This window comes from Chanodichthys erythropterus, chromosome 19 (genome assembly GCF_024489055.1).
Source record: "Chanodichthys erythropterus isolate Z2021 chromosome 19, ASM2448905v1, whole genome shotgun sequence".
NCBI lineage: Eukaryota > Metazoa > Chordata > Actinopteri > Cypriniformes > Xenocyprididae > Chanodichthys > Chanodichthys erythropterus.
The window spans coordinates 12,154,992-12,174,003 of NC_090239.1; the positions used below are offsets into that span (position 1 = coordinate 12,154,992).

At 42.5% G+C, this 19,012-nt stretch overlaps 1 protein-coding gene across 2 annotated transcripts in view; it reads left to right on the plus strand.

Moving 5' to 3' along the window:
- Positions 1 to 19,012, plus strand: part of afap1l2 (actin filament associated protein 1-like 2) — a 50,519-nt gene that overhangs the window by 29,736 nt on the left and 1,771 nt on the right. Inside the window, exons 5-18 of one of the 2 annotated variants that reach the window (XM_067368899.1) lie at positions 2,021 to 2,132; positions 3,625 to 3,833; positions 4,496 to 4,675; positions 4,761 to 4,835; positions 4,960 to 5,044; positions 11,157 to 11,252; positions 11,330 to 11,541; positions 13,078 to 13,223; positions 15,262 to 15,376; positions 15,611 to 15,817; positions 15,967 to 16,237; positions 16,364 to 16,534; positions 16,740 to 16,927; positions 18,826 to 18,975. In XM_067368899.1, coding sequence (XP_067225000.1) covers positions 2,021 to 2,132; positions 3,625 to 3,833; positions 4,496 to 4,675; positions 4,761 to 4,835; positions 4,960 to 5,044; positions 11,157 to 11,252; positions 11,330 to 11,541; positions 13,078 to 13,223; positions 15,262 to 15,376; positions 15,611 to 15,817; positions 15,967 to 16,237; positions 16,364 to 16,534; positions 16,740 to 16,927; positions 18,826 to 18,975 — 2,217 coding nt within the window. Of the gene's footprint in view, positions 1 to 2,020; positions 2,133 to 3,624; positions 3,834 to 4,495; positions 4,676 to 4,760; positions 4,836 to 4,959; positions 5,045 to 11,156; positions 11,253 to 11,329; positions 11,542 to 13,077; positions 13,224 to 15,261; positions 15,377 to 15,610; positions 15,818 to 15,966; positions 16,238 to 16,360; positions 16,535 to 16,739; positions 16,928 to 18,825; positions 18,976 to 19,012 lie in introns of both variants that reach the window. The other variant, XM_067368898.1, reaches the window with a different exon arrangement.

The following is a 19,012-nucleotide window of genomic DNA, read 5'->3' on the forward strand; positions in this document are numbered from 1 at the left end:
AAAACCCACATGAAAGACAGGTGCAGAAATGGCAGGGCAGGCTCATCTCTGGGGAGTCCTTCTATCTGAGTCATATGGGATTGTATTAGAGATGTTCAGCTCAGATTCAGCATTCGCATATTTGTGCTTTGCACTTTGTGTGTTTATTATCTCTGCTGAAAAGATTTTCATGCTGGAACAGGCTGGTTTTTAGTGGTCTAGCTACTGAACCAGCATAGTCATGCAGCTTATCAGCAAAACTGAAGCTATTTGACTAGTATAGTGTGGTGAAGCTGGCTTACCAAGGATGTTTTGCTTGTTATTCCTTTCTGAAATTGACGAGTTTTCTTAATACATATCCCTGGTTATTCAAGTCAAGTCAAGTCACCTTTATTTATATAGCGCTTTTTACAATGCAGATTGTGTCAAAGCAGCTTTACATTGATAACTGGTACATACATTTTGGCTGCATAGCAGCTCTTAAAGAATAGTGTCAATGCAGGCAGATCAAAGCACTGTTGAATAAATGTCAAGAAAACTGTTGAATATCGAATGTCAAGTCAAATGTCAAGTGTCCCCAACTAAGCAAGCCAAAGGCGACAGCGGCAAGGAACCCAAACTCCATCAGGTGGCAAACAAGTGGCAAATAGGTGTTAAAATGGAGAAAAAAAAACCTTGGGAGAAACCAGGCTTAGTCGGGGAGCCAGTTCTCCTCTGGCAAACAGTGCTTTGTTACGATTCAGGTTGCAATAATCAAAGTATTTATTTCAGTTCCATCCAGTTGAGGATCGTATTCATCACGCTGGTATGGGCGGTTTGTTGAGGAACTGTGCTACTGGCTGTCATATCGATGAGGCCTTCACAATGGATGATCTAGTTGACTCGATCTCTGCTGATACTTCAGGGCTGTGTTGTGGTCGTGTCCAGTTGAGGATCGTATTCATCACGCCAGTGTGGACGGTTTGTTGAGGAACTGTGGCACTGGCTGTCGTGTTGATGATGTCTTCACAATGGATGATCTAGTCGACTCGATCTCTGCTGATACTTCAGGGCTGCATTGTGGGCGCGTCATCGCGTCATTACTGCTTATTGTGAAAAAATTACATCTATGTAATTTGTAACCTCAGAGTGTTAAGGGTGTTCTGGTAATCGTTTTATATAGTTGTGGTTTCTATAAAGACCGATCAGAAGAGCCGATCAGATGACGCAAAACTCTTTTTCTATGTGCAGCTGAGGTGAGGTGTCTGAAAAGGACAATAAATTTTTAGTTATTGCAGAGACGTTGCAATTACAGTAACCATACAGCAAAGACAGCAAGAAAATAGGGCTGTGCGATTTTAGTGCATTTCTTTCCTTCATAGCGGTGTGCTTTTTTTCCTCCCTAAAAGCCCAAACTCAATGTTTATATCAGCTAAAAATTATTCAGACACTAGATATATATAGATAAATATTTTTACTAGTGGGTGCAGGACACTATAGTTCATTTATGTAAGTGAGGATAGCAAAATAAAATAAACTATGACATATTATACCCAATAATTCTTCATACAGTGGACTACCAGTAAAACTGATAATCAATGACCTGATCATGTTTTGCATAAGTGTTATCTGACATAATTAAGATTATTTTTTCTGACACAGTTTAACTCTGAGATATTGTCATATTTTATTACCAAATTTTAAACTATAGTGAATAAACTGTTATAATGAGTGAAATGTTCAAGGTGTCCGAATACATTTTGGTTTGACTGTGTGTATATATATATATATATATATATATATATAATAATAATTTTGTGATTTGTTTTCATATTTTATACTATTTTATTAAAGTGCAATGATTAATATGTATTCATTTATTAAATTTTTTTTAAAAATATATGAATTTGCTCCATCTCTGAAACGCTGATTGCAAACTCACATTCAGGAGACCAGCATCCAACATAGCATTTTAAAAATGGTAATACATAAAAAATGTACTATGATTTGATGAATAATGAGAATAACATCTTTCTCTTTTTTCTCATTCATTTTTTCTCAGTGCAACATAGGGAGGGAGCCCTTTCCTCTTCCACCAGCTCCTGCTCCAGCATCTCTAGAGCCTGAAAGTTACTATGAAGATCCACAACCATATGACCCTATAAGCATCAATGGTACGTCTCTAATTGAGCCCAAAGGTGCCCTACATTTCTATCTTCTACAGTTGATTCTTTTCTTTGACGTTCATGTCTAACCACTTTTTAACCTGGTTCAGAAATGACTGGGTTAGTGATTTTTGTTCTTGTTGCTCTTGTCCTATGAGAGTGAACCTGTGGTCATTGAGTGCTCTGTTTGAGCTCCACTGTAGTCTACAGCTTTACTGTGATACTGAGAAGCCTGCAGGCAGGGAGCACAGAAAACAGTGATGGTCTTTGTTCAGCAGTAACCAGTCCTCTGGCTCTGGACACGCAGTGATGGAAGATTGACTGTGAGCCCAGGAAATGGGGCCAACAGTGATGGGGCATTTGGCTGGGGTTGCAGAGTTCAGCCCAGTGAGGGGACAATCATTTACAATATTCTTCAGCAAATGACGTCTCTTTTTGGTCAAAGGATACAGAGGCATTAGCATGCAGCTGTGCTGTATAATATCAACACACAAGGGATGTGCAGGGCCAAAATCTGAGATGTTTCGGCACTTGTTTCGGCAGCTGATATCAAGCCAAACCTCATGGTTTAGGATAAGTAAAGCAAATTTCCAGTTGGATACATCCTGACAGTGATGAAGCCCTAAAATAATACAAGCATTAAAACCACAAGACACAAATATTTAGTGCAGACCAAGATATCAATATTGAGTTTATGCAATTCTAACAAACATTTCCCATGCATCAAATGCACTTAAAACTTATTTACTCTTCCTGTTTCTTTCATGTGACATGTAAGCCACATAAGGTTTCACTATCTGTAGCTTCTCACCTGATTTTTTTTTTCTCTTCTTCCCTTATTGCATTTCCCCTTTTATTGCCCTCCTGTGTTTCTGTAGATTTTGGTTGCTTTGCCATCATCACAGGGGTCAGGAAATGCGTAGAAGCTTCAAACAGTGTGGTCTTTGCTGTGATCACTCGGGGTATCTATCTCTGTTTCTCTCAATGTGCATCAGGAGAGAAAAACAAACAAACAGCACTAACTTTATTGGCTACGGTGAAGCACACGACTCTGGGAAAACCTCTTTGTTTAATGTGTCCAAGCTTGAGGTCGCTGACTTTGCATGTGCTTGCTGGCTTAAGAGCATGCCGCACATATTCATAGTGTACTTTCTCTTTCTATACTTTTCTATATATATATATATATATATATACACACATACATACATACATATAGCCTAACTAGCTCATAACTAGCTCATACAATCCAGTTAAAAAATTTGTCGTCATTTTCTAACTCTATTGTCATTCCTTTTATTTTCCACGGAAGAAAGTCATACTGGACTGTAACAACAGAACGTTCATTTTTGTGTTCATTTTCCGATTTTGCTGGGAGAATTTGCAGTGAGTTACTATGAATTTAGATGATCCCTGTGCACTGGTAATAATGAAGAATCAGATCATCCCTAGCCTCCCCTTTTTTCTTATTGCCTCACATTTTTCTCTCGTTTCACATTTACAGAAGATACAGAACCAGTGAGCAGTTCATATGAGTCCTATGATGAGGAAGAAGTGACGAAGGGTAAGTCCACAGCCCAGCACCAGTGGCCGTCTCCTGAGGCATCCATCGAGCTAATGAAGGATGCGCGGATCTGTGCCTTCCTCTGGAGGAAGAAGTGGCTCGGTCAGTGGGCTAAACAGCTGTGTGTCATTCGCGAGCATCGTCTCCTGGTAGGTGACATCATTGCTTGTGTGAGTGACACCCATTTCCCACCCATAGCTGATCTATGATAGGAATGTTTACACAAATCCCAGTGTTTGAAATCAAGGGTTTACATCTGTTACTAATACTGATAATAATTTACTTAAATGTATGCTTTTAACTTTGTCCTTTCAAACAGACAATTTAAAGTCATTATATGGACAAATGGACCATATTTATTTCTTAATGTACATTTCTGGTCTACCTGTGCATGATTTATTGTTGCACGTTATTCAGAAGAAAACAAATGTTAGTCTTTTTGTAATCTTTAATCAAAATGTAACAACTTGCACAACCCTTGAAATGACTTTCCTATTTCATTCATCCACCAATCATGATTCGATCAATGTCCAGTGAATAAAAACCAAGCTCCTCCCCACATTTTGACATCAAAAATCTCACATTACAGAAGAAAAATGGGTTGTGAACATTTTACATTTATTTATCTGGCAGACACTACTAGCGCCATGCTCTAATATTTATGCTACAAGGATGTTTTATGTTTACATTTACCACTAGTGGAATATCAACAATTTTAATAAAGCTCTACTACGAATTATATATCATTCTTAAAATAGGTAGTATAAACCACAAAAAATGAATCCGGTTTTCTGTATGCTACTGTATTCAGTGCTACAAAAGCTCAAAGGATCAGACTCCCCTGCTGGATATCAGTCTGCTGGGCTGCAGTGTTGTCTACAAAGAGAAGCAAACAAAAAGGAAAGAACACAAGCTGAAAATAACCCCACTGGGTGGAGAGGCCATTGTCCTGGGCCTGCAGAGCAAAGAGCAGGCCGAACAATGGCTGAAGGTGAGGGGCAATGGAGTTTTTACCCATATGGAGGAATAATTTAATCAGTGTTCGGTTTGTTACACCCTTGTTTCATCTTCTTCAGGTTATTCAGGAAATTAGTCCGAAAAATACTGCTGGATCTGATGTAACTGACTCTCCAACACTCATCTGTACTAAGGTATGACAGATTGAGGTTTATTCCCTGATTGATTTATGTATTAAACACTATAATTGTGGATGGATTTTTCATAAAAATAGTCTCTGTGTCAGGTTAAGCTATAAAGTTCTACCTTTTCTGGCAGGGTGAGCAGAGCGAGAGATACTCAGTGGCATCTGAGAGTGGCAGCAGCACAGACAGTCATGCAGAGAACCTGGAAAACAAAGATGGTGAGAGTGGACTGTTTCAGCCCTTCTTTTAGATGTCAGTTTGCTTGTCTACACTGAAAGTGATTTGAAGTTGTTTAAACTGGTAGTGTGAACATCAAGTCAGAATGATGGCTAACCTTGGACCAATCAGCTTTAAGCTGCAGAATTGATTAAAATTTTGTATACCACCATTTTTTTTCAACAGAAATACATTGGTATAAAAACAGAAAATGCAGCATTAAAAACAGAAATGGGGCATCCATCAACTGAGTGACATGTCAACAAGCACTTCCAGAGTAGAAAGCTTCATTGATTATACTATATAAACAGTACTACCATTCAAAAGTTTGGGGTCAATATGTTTTTTTTAAGTAATTTATATTTTTATTCAGTAGCACAACTGTTTTCAACATTGAAAATAATAAGAATTGTTTCTTGAGCAGCAAATCAGCATATTAGAATGTTTTTGAAGGATCATGTGACACTGAAGACTGGAGAAATGGCTTTGCCATCACAGGAATAAATGACTTATTTTATAATGTCACAATATTACTGCTTTCACTGTTCCCTTTCGTGGGAACTATCGACGCTACGTCAACGACGTGATGGGAATCCTCTGCATTTTTGTGTTCGTGAAGCACTATTGTATCTAACCAATGAGAGAACGCGACGTCAGAGGCGGGTGACGTCACGGACCGGAACCTACAAAGCATGCCCGGAAACAAAGAGCGCTAGCTTCTGTTGTCTTCAGTAAGCGCTATTTGTATCTTGTCTGTCTTATTTACTGTTGTTTGTCTACCATCTCGCCAAAAAAAGTGATCTCTTCGTCTGAGGACAAGAGTTTCCAGAAAGTGAATAAGACACATACACAATATATATATATATAATGACGGAAAGCCAGCGTTTCACTAAGTGTGCGCCTCCCTGTCCGCGATTCATCGTGGCGGGGGACACACACGACATGTGTGTGAAGTGCCTGGGAGTTGAGCACGCACAGGCAGCTCTCGAGGGGGCTGTCTGTGTGCACTGCGAGCGGCTCACTCTCAGGGCGCTGCGCTCACGCCGGGCGCTCTTCGAGGAGGGCGCCGCGGCGAGTGTTCCCCGCGGGTCTGGTCCCGCTGCTGCCGAGGCACGGCGAAGGCTGCACTCGTGGGGTTCACAAATGGATCTAGCAGAGGGGGGAGAGACGGGCTTTGCCTTATCGCTCCCCTTACCTGCTAGATCTAGTGTCTCTCCTTTGGTGGTGGAAGCACGCGCTGCGGTTTCTTCCCCTCAAAGGGAGGCACCGACACTGAACATATCGTCCTCCGAGGAGGTCGATGTGGAAGGTGTCGAGGGTGGTGATGAGGGACCGTCATCCTCATCTCCAGCCCATGAGGAGCTTATGGAGGTAGTGACCCGGGCAGTAGAGAAACTAAATATAAGCTGGCCCGCGGAGGAAAGCGTTCCTAAAGTTAAAAGCAAGTTGGATGAACGCTTCCTCCCAGCTAGGTCACTACCCCAGCGTCGGGGACTGCCGTTCTTTCCCGACCTCCACACCGAGGTGTCGAGGTCGTGGATTAGACCTGTGCAGTACCGTGTCTTCAGCCCTCAGACATCAATGTACAGCAATATTACTGGGCTGAAGCAACACGGTTATGGGGCGATGCCTCGGGTTGAAGAGACGCTTGCGAGCTATCTCTCGCCCGAGTCTGCATCGTCCCTGAAATCCCCGACGTTGCCCACCAGACCTTTAAAGCAAACATCGAATCTGGTGGGCAAGGCTTATTCGGCAGCGGGTCAGGCTGCGGCATGTCTGCACACTATGTCAATACTGCAGGCATACCAAGCTGACCTGCTGGGGGAGATTGACGAAAGTGGGGAGGTAACCTTCGAAACCATTCAGGAGTTGAGGAAGGCCACAGATTTAGCTCTCCGTGCCACCAAGGAGACGGCCAAGTCAGTAGGCCGCTCTATGGCAGCCCTGGTGGCCACGGAGAGACATCTGTGGCTCAACCTAGCTGATATTAAGGAGAAGGATAAACACATCCTTATGGATGCGCCGCTTTCCTCCGAGGGCCTGTTCGGCGACGCAGTTAATACTGTCGTCGACAGGTTCGAGGAGGCGAAAAAGCAGAAAGCGGCGTTCCATAGGTTCCTCCCCCGAAAATCTCATCCCCCTGAGGCTGCTGGGCGGGGGCAGCCTCAGCCGATAGCCGGCTCCTCGGGACACAGGTCCCAGCAAAAGGGCTAGTGTGGCCGCCCGTGCTCCCCCGCGGAAAGCTTGGGGACCGGAGCGTGCTGCACAGCCGAAGCCTTCCGGGGGTAGGGCGGATCTGAGGACCGTCATTATTTCCCGGAAGGCTTCCCAAAAGAAATCCTGACGCTCATGGGCCAGGGTTTCTGAGGGCAGCCCCCTCCGAAGGGGTTCGACGATTAATTTCTATCGTTCCCCATCGGTGCCCTCAAGGGACTGTTCTGCCAACCCTGCCACCCAGTGTGCGACAGGGCGCAGCAGTCTCTGTCGATCCTCCGAGGAGGTTCGGCCAGCACGTGATTCGCTTATCTGCCGGTGCGCCGCGTCAGATAAACGAGCCAAGTGCTCAAAAAACACCAGAGACCAGTCTCGAGAGGCTGGTTCCCTTAGTAGAATTTTTGGAGGAATGGAAATGTCTTCCGAATATTTCGAAATGGGTGCTGCTCATGGTAGAACAGGGCTACAGAATTCAGTTCGGTTCTCGTCCGCCCAGGTTCAGTGGAGTGATTCACACGGTGGTAGCTCCAGAGCAGTCTCTGGTAATGGAACAAGAGGTTACGACGCTTTTGCAAAAAGGGGCTATAGAACGGGTTCCCTCTCCCAGCAAAATGTCGGGCTTTTACAGCCGCTACTTCATTGTTCCAAAGAAGGATGGGGGTTGCGTCCGATCATAGATCTTCGTATGCTAAATCGATCTGTGAAGAAGTTGAAGTTCAAGATGCTTACACTCAAACAGATTATTCCACAGATCAGATCCGAGGACTGGTTTGTGGCGATAGATCTGAAGGACGCATATTTTCACATTTCCATCCATCCTTCTCACAGGAAGTTCCTCAGGTTTGCTTTCGGGGGCGAAGCATACCAATACAAGGTTCTTCCCTTCGGCCTATCACTATCACCCCGCACGTTCACGAAGTGCGTGGATGCAGCCTTGGCTCCTCTGAGACTCCAGGGCATCCGCGTGCTGAACTATATCGACGATTGGTTGATTTTAGCTCAAACAGAACGTCTGGCAGCTCAACATCGAGATGTTGTGTTGTCGCACATGAAGAAGCTTGGGCTGAGGCTCAACGCCAAGAAAAGTGTGCTGGTTCCGAGTCAGGTTGCCAACTATCTTGGGGTAATCTGGGATTCGATCACGATGCGGGCGCAATTGACTCCCGCTCGTGTGACTTCCATTCTCGGGGCCGTGAATGGGGTGAAGTTAGGCCGGTCACTCACTGTAAAACAGTTTCAGAGACTGTTGGGTCTGATGGCGGCTGCGTCCAACGTTGTTACTTTTGGCCTTCTGCACATGAGACCCTTACAGTGGTGGCTCAGGACCAAGGGGTTTTCTCCGAGGGGAAATCCTTTTCGCATGATCAAAGTCACGCGGCGGTGCCTTCGTGCTCTGGTCATGTGGAAAAAGCCTTGGTTCCTGTCCCAAGGACCCGTGTTGGGAACTTCATGTCGTCGCGTAATGCTTACGACAGATGCGTCCCTCACGGGCTGGGGAGCGATCATGAGTGGTCGCTCAGCTCAAGGTCATTGGGAGGTACACCAGCTCTCCTGGCACATAAATCGGCTGGAGATGCTGGCAGTGTTTCAGGCTCTGAAACACTTCCTCCCCGACCTGAGGGGCCACCATGTGTTGGTTCAGACAGACAACACTACGGTGGTCTCCTACATAAATCACCAAGGGGGATTGCGGTCTCGTCCACTATGCAAACTGGTCAGTCACATCCTCCTGTGGACCCAAGGGAAGTTACTCTCACTAAGGGCGGCGTATATTCCGGGGTATTTGAATATGGGGGCGGACGCTCTGTCGAGGCAGAGCGCGAGTCCGGGGGAATGGAAGCTTCACTCAGAAGTAGTGGAGCTCATATGGAGAACATTCGGTCGAGCGGAAGTCGATCTTTTTGCCTCAGAGGAGTCAACTCAATGCCCTCTGTGGTACTCTCTGAGGCATCCAGCTCCTCTGGGGTTGGATGCCATGTTACAGACGTGGCCGAGGCGACGCCTGTATGCTTTTCCCCCAGTCTCTCTGCTCCCGGGGGTTCTGGACAAAGTCCGTCAGGAAGGGGCAGACCTGATATTGGTGGCTCCTTTCTGGCCAACGAGAATATGGTTTGCGGACCTAGTATCGCTTCTTCACGGCTCTCCTCTGGAGCTTCCAGTCAGACAGGATCTCCTGTCCCAAGCGGGCGGCATGATTTTACATCCCCGTCCGGAAATGTGGAAACTGTGGGCCTGGCCCCTGAGGGGCAAGGCTCATAGAGTCTGGTCTCCCAACCGAGGTTGTGGAGACCATCCTTCAGTCCAGAGCTCCGTCTACGAGGAAGCTTTATATGTATAAGTGGAAGGTGTTCTCTACATGGTGTAGTCATCTTAAGGTGGACCCTGTCCATTGTTCTATCAGCTGTGTGCTTCGGTTCCTTCAAGAAAGGCTTTCAGAAGGCCTAACTCATTCCACACTAAAAGTGTATGTGGCTGCTATTTCAGCTTATCACATTCCTATGGGTGGTGTCTCGGCAGGTCGAGACCCCTTAGTTGTTCGCTTCCTTCGTGGTGCACTGAGGTTGAGGCCTTCAGTACGCCAAAAATCTCCGACCTGGGACTTAGCCATTGTGTTACAAGGGCTGGCTAAGGCACCCTTCGAGCCTTTGGAAGATGTGTCAGATAAAATGCTCACATTGAAGACTGTGTTTTTGTTGGCCATCTCATCCTTGAAGAGGATAGGTGACCTTCAAGCTCTTTCGGTTCTACCATCATGTTTAGAGTTTGCACCAGGCATGGTTAAGGCCTTTTTACATACAAGGCCTGGGTACGTACCTAAGGTCCCCACTAGGGTCCCAGGTCCTATTGTTCTGGAGGCTTTTTATCCCCCTCCGTTCACTAATCCGGATCAGGAAGAACTTAATTTGCTGTGCCCTGTGAGGGCGCTGGATGCATATGTCCACAGAGCTGCCCTGTGGAGGAAATCAGATCAGCTGTTCGTATGTTATGGGTCCCCGAGTCGAGGGGGCCCAGCGTCCAAGCAAAGGATGAGTAAGTGGGTGGTTGAGGCCATCACTTTGTCTTATAAAGCCCTGGGGCGTCCGTGCCCCTTGGATGTTAGGGCACACTCAACAAGAGGTATGGCTGCTTCAAGAGCTTATATGTCAGGGGTTCCCTTGGCTGACATTTGTGGTGCTGCTGGATGGTCATCCCAGCACACCTTCATCAGATTTTATAATCTTAATGTGAATAGAACTCCGGGTGCTTTGGTTTTACAAGATAGTAGCCAGGCACCTGGAGGCTCGGCGTAGTTGGGACAGCGTTCCCATCACGTCGTTGACGTAGCGTCGATAGTTCCCACGAAAGGGAACGTCTTGGGTTACGAGTGTAACCCTTGTTCCCTGAGTAAGGGAACGAGACGCTACGTCACGTTGCCGTACCTCCAGCATGCCTGGAGCGCTTACTTCAGACATATCACAGAAGCTAGCGCTCTTTGTTTCCGGGCATGCTTTGTAGGTTCCGGTCCGTGACGTCACCCGCCTCTGACGTCGCGTTCTCTCATTGGTTAGATACAATAGTGCTTCACGAACACAAAAATGCAGAGGATTCCCATCACGTCGTTGACGTAGCGTCTCGTTCCCTTACTCAGGGAACAAGGGTTACACTCGTAACCCAAGACGTTTTTTTGATCAAATAAATGCCACCTTGATCATCAGATTTTACAACCCCAAACTTTTGAACTAATATGTATATATGTGTGTGTAAAAAAAATAATAATAATAATAATAAAAAAATAATATATATATATATATATATATATATATATATATATATATATATATATATATATATATATATATATATTTTTTTTTTTTTTTTTTTTTTATTATTTACTAATTTTTTTTGTCATTTAAACTGTAGTTAAGAAGAAATACGGCAAGTTTAGTAACCTTATGAACATTGGTAAAAAGAAGATTTCCTCTTTGGAAAGTCCAGAGAAGGCTGTGGATACGTCAGGTAACCAATCATCACAATATTCAAGCTTTTAAACTACCTCACAACCTACTATTTTCATCACTTTCTCTTTGTTCCAGGCTACCTTAATGTCCTGGTGAACACCCATTGGAGAAGCCGGTGGTGCTCAGTGAAGGACAGGCAGCTTTGGATCTACAATGACAAAAGCAAAAGCAAAGTGGCCCAGCAGCCACTGTCTCTCGAGGGATGCTTTGTACTGCCAGACCCCAGCCCTGAGCACCTGTACTCATTCCGCATCCAAATGGATGGAGAGGAGCTCGCTATCCTAGAAGTGAGTAGAAAGCAATGAAGTTCATTACTAAAGTCCTTCATACTGTAGCAAAACTGTGCAGCTTATTCCACCCACTTAGACAGGAAGAGATCATCTGAGCATTCTGTAAAGCAAACAACCACGGCGTTTTGTTTCTGTGTGCAGTTTAGAGATCTGAAAGAGATGAGACCACAATAATAGACTGTGGAAAGTCTATAAGTCTATAAAGCTTGCTGTTAAGTATCTCAAACAAAATGTACTATCTTCCAAAGTACCTAGCAAATCTTGGCAATTCTGTGATTGCTTCTTCCTCACAAGTGCTCTTATTTAACCAGTACCTTATAAGTAGCTAGTACGTTTTGTGTGTGTTTGTGCAATACTAGTCATTCAGCAAATGAACTGTTGGCAATCTGTGGTGTAAAACAAAAGATGCTGCTGTAAACCGGAAGTTACAAGGTCACAGATTAGTAATTCTTTACACTCTCATGATGAGCCACTGTTTTCCCATTACCACTGTCTGATGCCCTCATGTATCTTGGCATCAGGCCATCAGCCTGAATGAGATTTCTGAGATGTATGGAACTTCCCTCTTCATTTAGTTTTGGTGTTTACAACTTTGCAAGATTCAAAGCTAATATTTTAATATTCTTAGAATTTTCTGCATCATTACTCCAGTCTTCAGTGTCACATGATCCTTCAGAAATGGTCCAAATATGCTGATTTGCTACTTAAGTAACACTTCTTATAATATAAATACTGAAAGCAGTTTTGCTTAATATTTGTGTGGAAACGGTTATATATGATGTTTTATTAACAAATTTCGGGAGGAGCAGGTTCAGATAATTAACCTTATTAGCACAAGTGGAGAACATTCAGTTAATCAACTCAACCAGTGAAAAGAGGTATAAACACAGCAGACTTACTGTTCGTTGACAGTTAATCAGCATCCCTCATCCACCCCATCTCCTCACTTCTAGTTCTATCTATTTTTTACCACAACCAGGGGGAGTTCTCTGGGTTTGGGCCAAAATTCCGAGCTCAGATCCCTTCCCCCGGACAGCTCGCCAAATACGCATAACTTTTACTGTATTTAATAATATGTAAATGTGAACTCGTGAAATAGACATTTCAAAAGAACAGTAAATTATTTGAAATATAAATATTTTGTAACAATGTAAAAGTCTTTGATGTCACTTTAAATTTAATGAATCCTTGATTAATAAAAGTATCAATTTCTTTAAAAACAAATCTTACTGACCTCAAACTTTTAAATGATAGTGTATTTGTGTATCTAACTTTTCCTTCCTTCATTCTTGAGTTGTTTATCATCAGTTTTCAGTTAGACACATCTCAGTAAACAACGACAGATGGGACAAAATTACTGCATGGGATTCAATATAAACTTCAACGTGACTGCCATCTACAGGCCAGAATGAAGTCAATAGCAAACTGACTTCCTATTTGCGGATCGTTTAAACAGGCCCAGTTGCACCTGTTAAGGTATATTAATATCTCAGCAGGGTATCAATGATTACATATCCTCTTTTTTCTATCCAGGCTAAATCCTCTGCTGATATGGGCCACTGGCTCGGGCTCATACTGTCACAAACCGGCACCAAAACAGAACCAGAAGATCTCACCTACGACTATGTGAACTCAGAGAGAATATCCAGTATTGTCAATGCTGCCAAGACATCCATGTAGTAAGTTACTTCCTGTACATCAGTAGTTATTCAAAATTAACATACAATATTAAAGGCACAATAAGTAAGATTTTTTGCATTAAAATATCCAAAAACCACTAGCACCATGTTATATATTTTGTAACGTCCCTCCTCATGTCAATGGCTTCATGTCCATGTAATCCTCTGTTTCCACTTTTACTGCCATAAAAACCATGGCAAAACAGTGAGTCTCATGAAAAAATTTGGAATTAATAGTGTTGCTGCTTCACACAGTCGTCATGGACCACAATTATTCGTTTGCAGCAGGTTCTGTCGCCAAAGATAACTCCAAGAAACATAAACTTACGGGTGAATCGAATGACCCAAGAAGAGTTTTGGACAAGAGGAAAAATAAAACGAGGATCAATATTTCCTAACACCGTTTAACAAGTCTAGTGAACAAGTCTATGACAGTGTAATTAAATACAGTATGTGTTATGCATAAATACTAATTCAGCTTTTTTGCAAATGCTGTGGGTGTGTTCAAATGTACTTTTAGTATGATTGTTTTGAACATATAAAACTGCACTTTGTTACCCCAACATTTAATTTGACAAATAAAGTGACATATATGAGTAGTAACTTAGTATTAAAGGTGCCCTAGATTCAAAAATTGAATTTATCTTGGCATAGTTGAATAACAAGAGTTCAGTACATGGAAATGAAATACAGTGAGTCTCAAACTCCATTGTTTCCTCCTTCTTATATAAATCTCATTTGTTTAAAAGACCTCTGAAGAACAGGCAAATCTCAACATAACACAGACTGTTACGTAACAGTCGGGGTGTACGCCCCCAATATTTGCATATGACAGCCCATGATTGAGGTATAACACAAGGGCAGCCAGTATTAACGTCTGGATGTGCACAGCTGAATCATCAGACTAGGTAAGCAAGCAAGGACAATAGCAAAAAATGGCAGATGGAGCAATAATAACTGACATGATTCATGATAACATGATATTTTTAGTGATATTGTAAATTGTCTTTCTAAATGTTTCGTTAGCATGTTGCTAATGTACTGTTAAATGTGGTTAAAGTTACCATCGTTTCTTACTGTATTCACAGAGACAAGAGAGCCATCGCTATTTTCATTTTTAAACACTTGCAGTCTGTATAATTCATAAACACAACTTCATTCTTTATAAATCTCTCCAACAGTGTAGCAATAGCCGTTAGCCACGGAGCATAGCCTCAAATTCATTCAGAATCAAATGTAATCATCAAAATAAACACTGTACTTACGCGATTAGACATGCTGCATGACGAACACTTCGTAAAGATCCATTTTGAGGGTTATATTAGCTGTTTGAACTTTTTTAATGTTGTTTAAGGCAAGCGCGAGCTCTTGGGGCGGGGAGCACGAGATTTAAAGGGCCACACACCCTGAATCAGCTCATTTCTAATGATGCCCCAAAATAGGAAGTTAAAAATTGAACTAAAAAAAATCAATGGGGTATTTTGAGCTGAAACTTCACAGACACATTCAGGAGACACCTTAGACTTATATTACATCTTTTTAAAAGTTCTAGGGCACCTTTAAACATTAAATTACTTGCAGCTAATTCAAAAAATCATGTGATCAAACATAACGGTCATAAAACTTTATTTCATTACTTCATCCATGAACATAATTTTGATTTGTCACATTGATTTCCATCGGCAGTAAAGGTGAAGACGACAACTCCCATAATTCCACACTCCTTAAAAGCGTCATCAAGCTACGCCTTTGTTATTGTTTTGAATAAGTGACCTCTAGAGGCGAAAATTACATACTGTGCCTTTAAAGGAGTAGTTCACACAAAAATGAACAATTTGTCATCAATTACTCACCCTCATGTCATCCTAAACCCGCAGAGGTTTCTTCCGTGGTGCACAAAAGTAGAAAATATGAACTATATCCTATGGACTGAGGCAAAATGACCATAAAACTGGCTCATGTGACTTGTGAACTACATTCACGGTCATATGATAGATTTGTTTGCTTTTTTGGAGCCTGATTTGTGTGTATTTGTCAGTTTAATGCAGAGGAGGTACTCAGAGCCTAACACATACACAGACAGCCCTCCGTCAGACCCTCATACCTGTGATGACATATACGATGATGTGGCATCCATAGAGAACGAACAGGAGGTGGGTAAAACACCCTTGTGATGCTTTTGTCGTAAATCTACACCTCCCACTTTATTGCAGCTGTGTTTATTCTGAGTCATAGACTCAGGACATTCGAAGATTCAATTAGCAGTCAGCCAGAAATAATACGAGTGACAGGAAGTCATTGCTGTGACAGTGTTGTGTTTTTGTAACCCTGCAGGCCATCCAACTTCAATAATGTTTCTCTGATACTGTTCCTCTCTCCGGCTGTAGGAGGTTCAAGAGGTTCAGAATGACAGCGAGGAGGGAACAGCAAGCGTCGAGGAGAACGGGAAGGAGAGAGTGTATCTGGATCTGATCCCGGTTCGCTCCTTCCTGCACACGAGCTCGGGCAGAGTGTCGCCCCAGGCGTCCAACAGCGTACAGACAGAGCTCAGTCCCTCAGCTGCTCCACAGGATGATCAGCTACAGCCTGAAGAGGTTAAGATTAGAAAATCTTAAAGTCAGCATGCAATGGAAATTCACCCTGTTTATTTTCTAAATGCATGTTTATAGATCTAGTTGTATGCGTTACCAAGGCCACAGTAGCGCAATGTTTGCTGAATGAATGTTTGTATCTTCTAAAACAGCCTGAATGTGAAACCTCATTACCGAGCAACACCGAGAACCTGGACCCTCCACATGTTGCCCCCAGAGTGGATGCAGACCCCTCTCCAGCTCCTAATTTGCACATCCAGACTCAAAAAATCAGTTTTCTTAGTCAGGAAAACCAAAAAAGGGCCTCTCTGTCACCCCAAACCCAATCCCTACCCCTAACGTATGCACAGAGTCCGCCCACCTCCAGAGGAAGAGCCGCCAGCGCGGATAGACTTCTCGATAGGCTCAAGTTCTCTCCAGCAGGTGAGGGCCTACAAAACTTTTATTTATTTATACTGCTGTGTTTTCCCAACCATACACTCAAGTGAGTATACTTGCAGTAGGTCATGACTCCTTACAAGCTCCTACATATTCCCTTCTGTTTAGCAGGCCCGGGGTCGGTTGAGGTGAAATTAGGTAAGAACAGGACGGAGGCCGACGTGCGACGTTACACCGACGACAGAGACCGGCTGGAGCGAGAGAGGGAGGAGGTTAAAAACACTCTGGCCATGCTGAGGAAAGACAGGCGAGAGGTGAAAGAAGAGCTAAACTCCTGCCAAGGTACTGCAGCGCCACCTAATGGTCATGTTAGGAAACACCCATGTGTTGAAGCAATAGTTCTCTAAACCCTCATGTTGTTGTAACTTTGGATTCTTTTTATGCTGTTACCATTTTATAAAATACTAGATATGTTTTTATATAATACACCATAATGTCACTGTGCTTGGAGAATGCTAATAAATGCTTTCGATTATGGCTTACATAGACCCCACTCAGCAGGCCTCCCTGGAGGCTCGTCTGAAACAGATGGAAGAGATGTGTCGTGAGGCAGAGCGTCGACGAGTGGAGGTGGAGCTTAGCTTGATGGAGGTGAAGGAGAATTTGAGAAAAGTGGAAGCTGGACCCTTTACACTGGGCACCACGGTAGATAGCAGTCTACTGGAAACTTTAACGGTTAGTATTATGATAACAGGATTCACTTTTATACAGCAAGGACACATTACATTGAACAAAAGAGGCAATTTTAATGTTACAAAAGGTTTATATTTAAAATAAATGCTGTTCTTTTACACTTTTACACTGTTCATCAAAAAATCCTGAAAAAATATTAAGTAGCACAACTGTTATAAACATTGATGATGATGATAATAATAAATGTTTCTTGAGCACCAAATCAGCATATTAGAATTATTTCTGAAGGATCATGTGACACTGAAGTAATGGCTGCTGAAAATTCAGTTTTACCATCACAGGAATAAATTACATTTTAAAAGATATTAACATAGAAAACAGTTGAATTAAAACACTGAATTAATTCAAAATAATTCACAATATTACTGTTTTTATTGTATTTCTGATCAAATAAATGCAGCTTTGGTGAGCATAAGAGACTTGTTAAAGGTGCCCTAGAACCAGTTTTAACAAGATGTAATATAAGTCTAAGGTGTCCCCTGAATGTGTCTGTGAAGTTTCAGCTCAAAATTTTTTTAATTAATTTTTTTGCCTATTTTGAGCCATAATTATATATGCACCGATTCAGTGCGCGGCCCCTTTAAATCTCGCGCTCCCCCACCCCCACCCCCGAGCTCTTGACTGCCTTAACCAGCATAAACAAAGTTCACACAGCTAATATAACCCTCAGAATTCTTCTTTACAAAGTGTTCGTCATTCATGCTGCATGCATGCATCAATTCCTGTGAGTATAGTATTTATTTGGATGTTTACATTTGATTCTGAATGAGTATGAGGCTGTGCTCCATGGCTAACAGGCTAAAGCTAATATTACACACTGTTGGAGAGATTTATAAAGAATGAAGTTGTGTTTATGAATTATACAGACTGCAAGTGTTTAAAAATGAAAATAGCGACGATTCTCTTGTCTCCGTGAATACAGTAAGAAACAATGGTAACTTTAACCACATTTAACAGTACATTAGCAACATGCTAACGAAACATTTAGAAAGACAATTTACAAATATCACTAAAAATATCATGATATCATGGATCATGTCAGTTATTATTGCTCCATCTGCCATTTTTCGCTATTGTCCTTGCTTGCTTACCTAGTCTGATGATTCAGCTGTGCACATCCAGACGTTAATACTGGCTGCCCTTGTGTAATGCTTTGAACATGGGCTGGCATATGCAAATATTGGGGGCGTACATATTAATGATCCCGACTGTTACGTAACAGTTGGTGTTACATTGAGATTCACCTGTTTTTCGGAGGTCTTTTAAACAAATGAGATTTATATAAGGAGGAGGAAACAACGGTGTTTGAGACTCACTGTATGTCATTTCCATCTACTGAACTCTTGTTATACAACTATGCCGAGATAAATTCAATTTTTCATTCAATGGCACCTTTAAAAAGTCTTAAAGGGATTGTTCACCCAAAAATTTCAATTCTGTCATCATTTACTCCCCCTCAAGTTGTTCTAACCTGTTTGAATTTCTTTGTTCTGCTGTTCATAAAGGAAGATGTTTGGAAGAATGTAATCAAGCAGCTCTTGCCCCTCCATTGACTACCATAGTAGGTAAAAAAAAATACTATGGTAGTCAATGGGGGGGCAAGATCTGCTTGGTTACAAACATTCTTCCAAATATCTTTTCTTTGTGTTGAGCAGAACAAAGAAATGTATACAGGTTGGAACAACTTGAGTGAGTAAATGACAGAATTTTCATTTTTGTGTGAACTATCCCTTTAACCTGTTCCAAAACCAAATGAATTACAAACAGTCATAAGCGTATTTCAGGATAGTTAAGAATTCAGTCCCTCTGTGTTCTTTTGTTTTTTTTATGATTATACTCTATTTGAACTACACGAGCTGACTTGTATTTTTTGTTTGTAGCCCAAGATGGCACCTGTGACCAGTCCTGCTCCAAATACACCCATCACCTCCAACAATGGAGATTCACCCGTGAACTCTGCCACAGCGCTGAAGAACAGACCCCTGTCCATCATGGCACCCAACAAAGGAAACGTTCTGCAGAAGGCCAAGGTCAGAGTCCACTTAGGCATTCATAGTTCTAACAGAG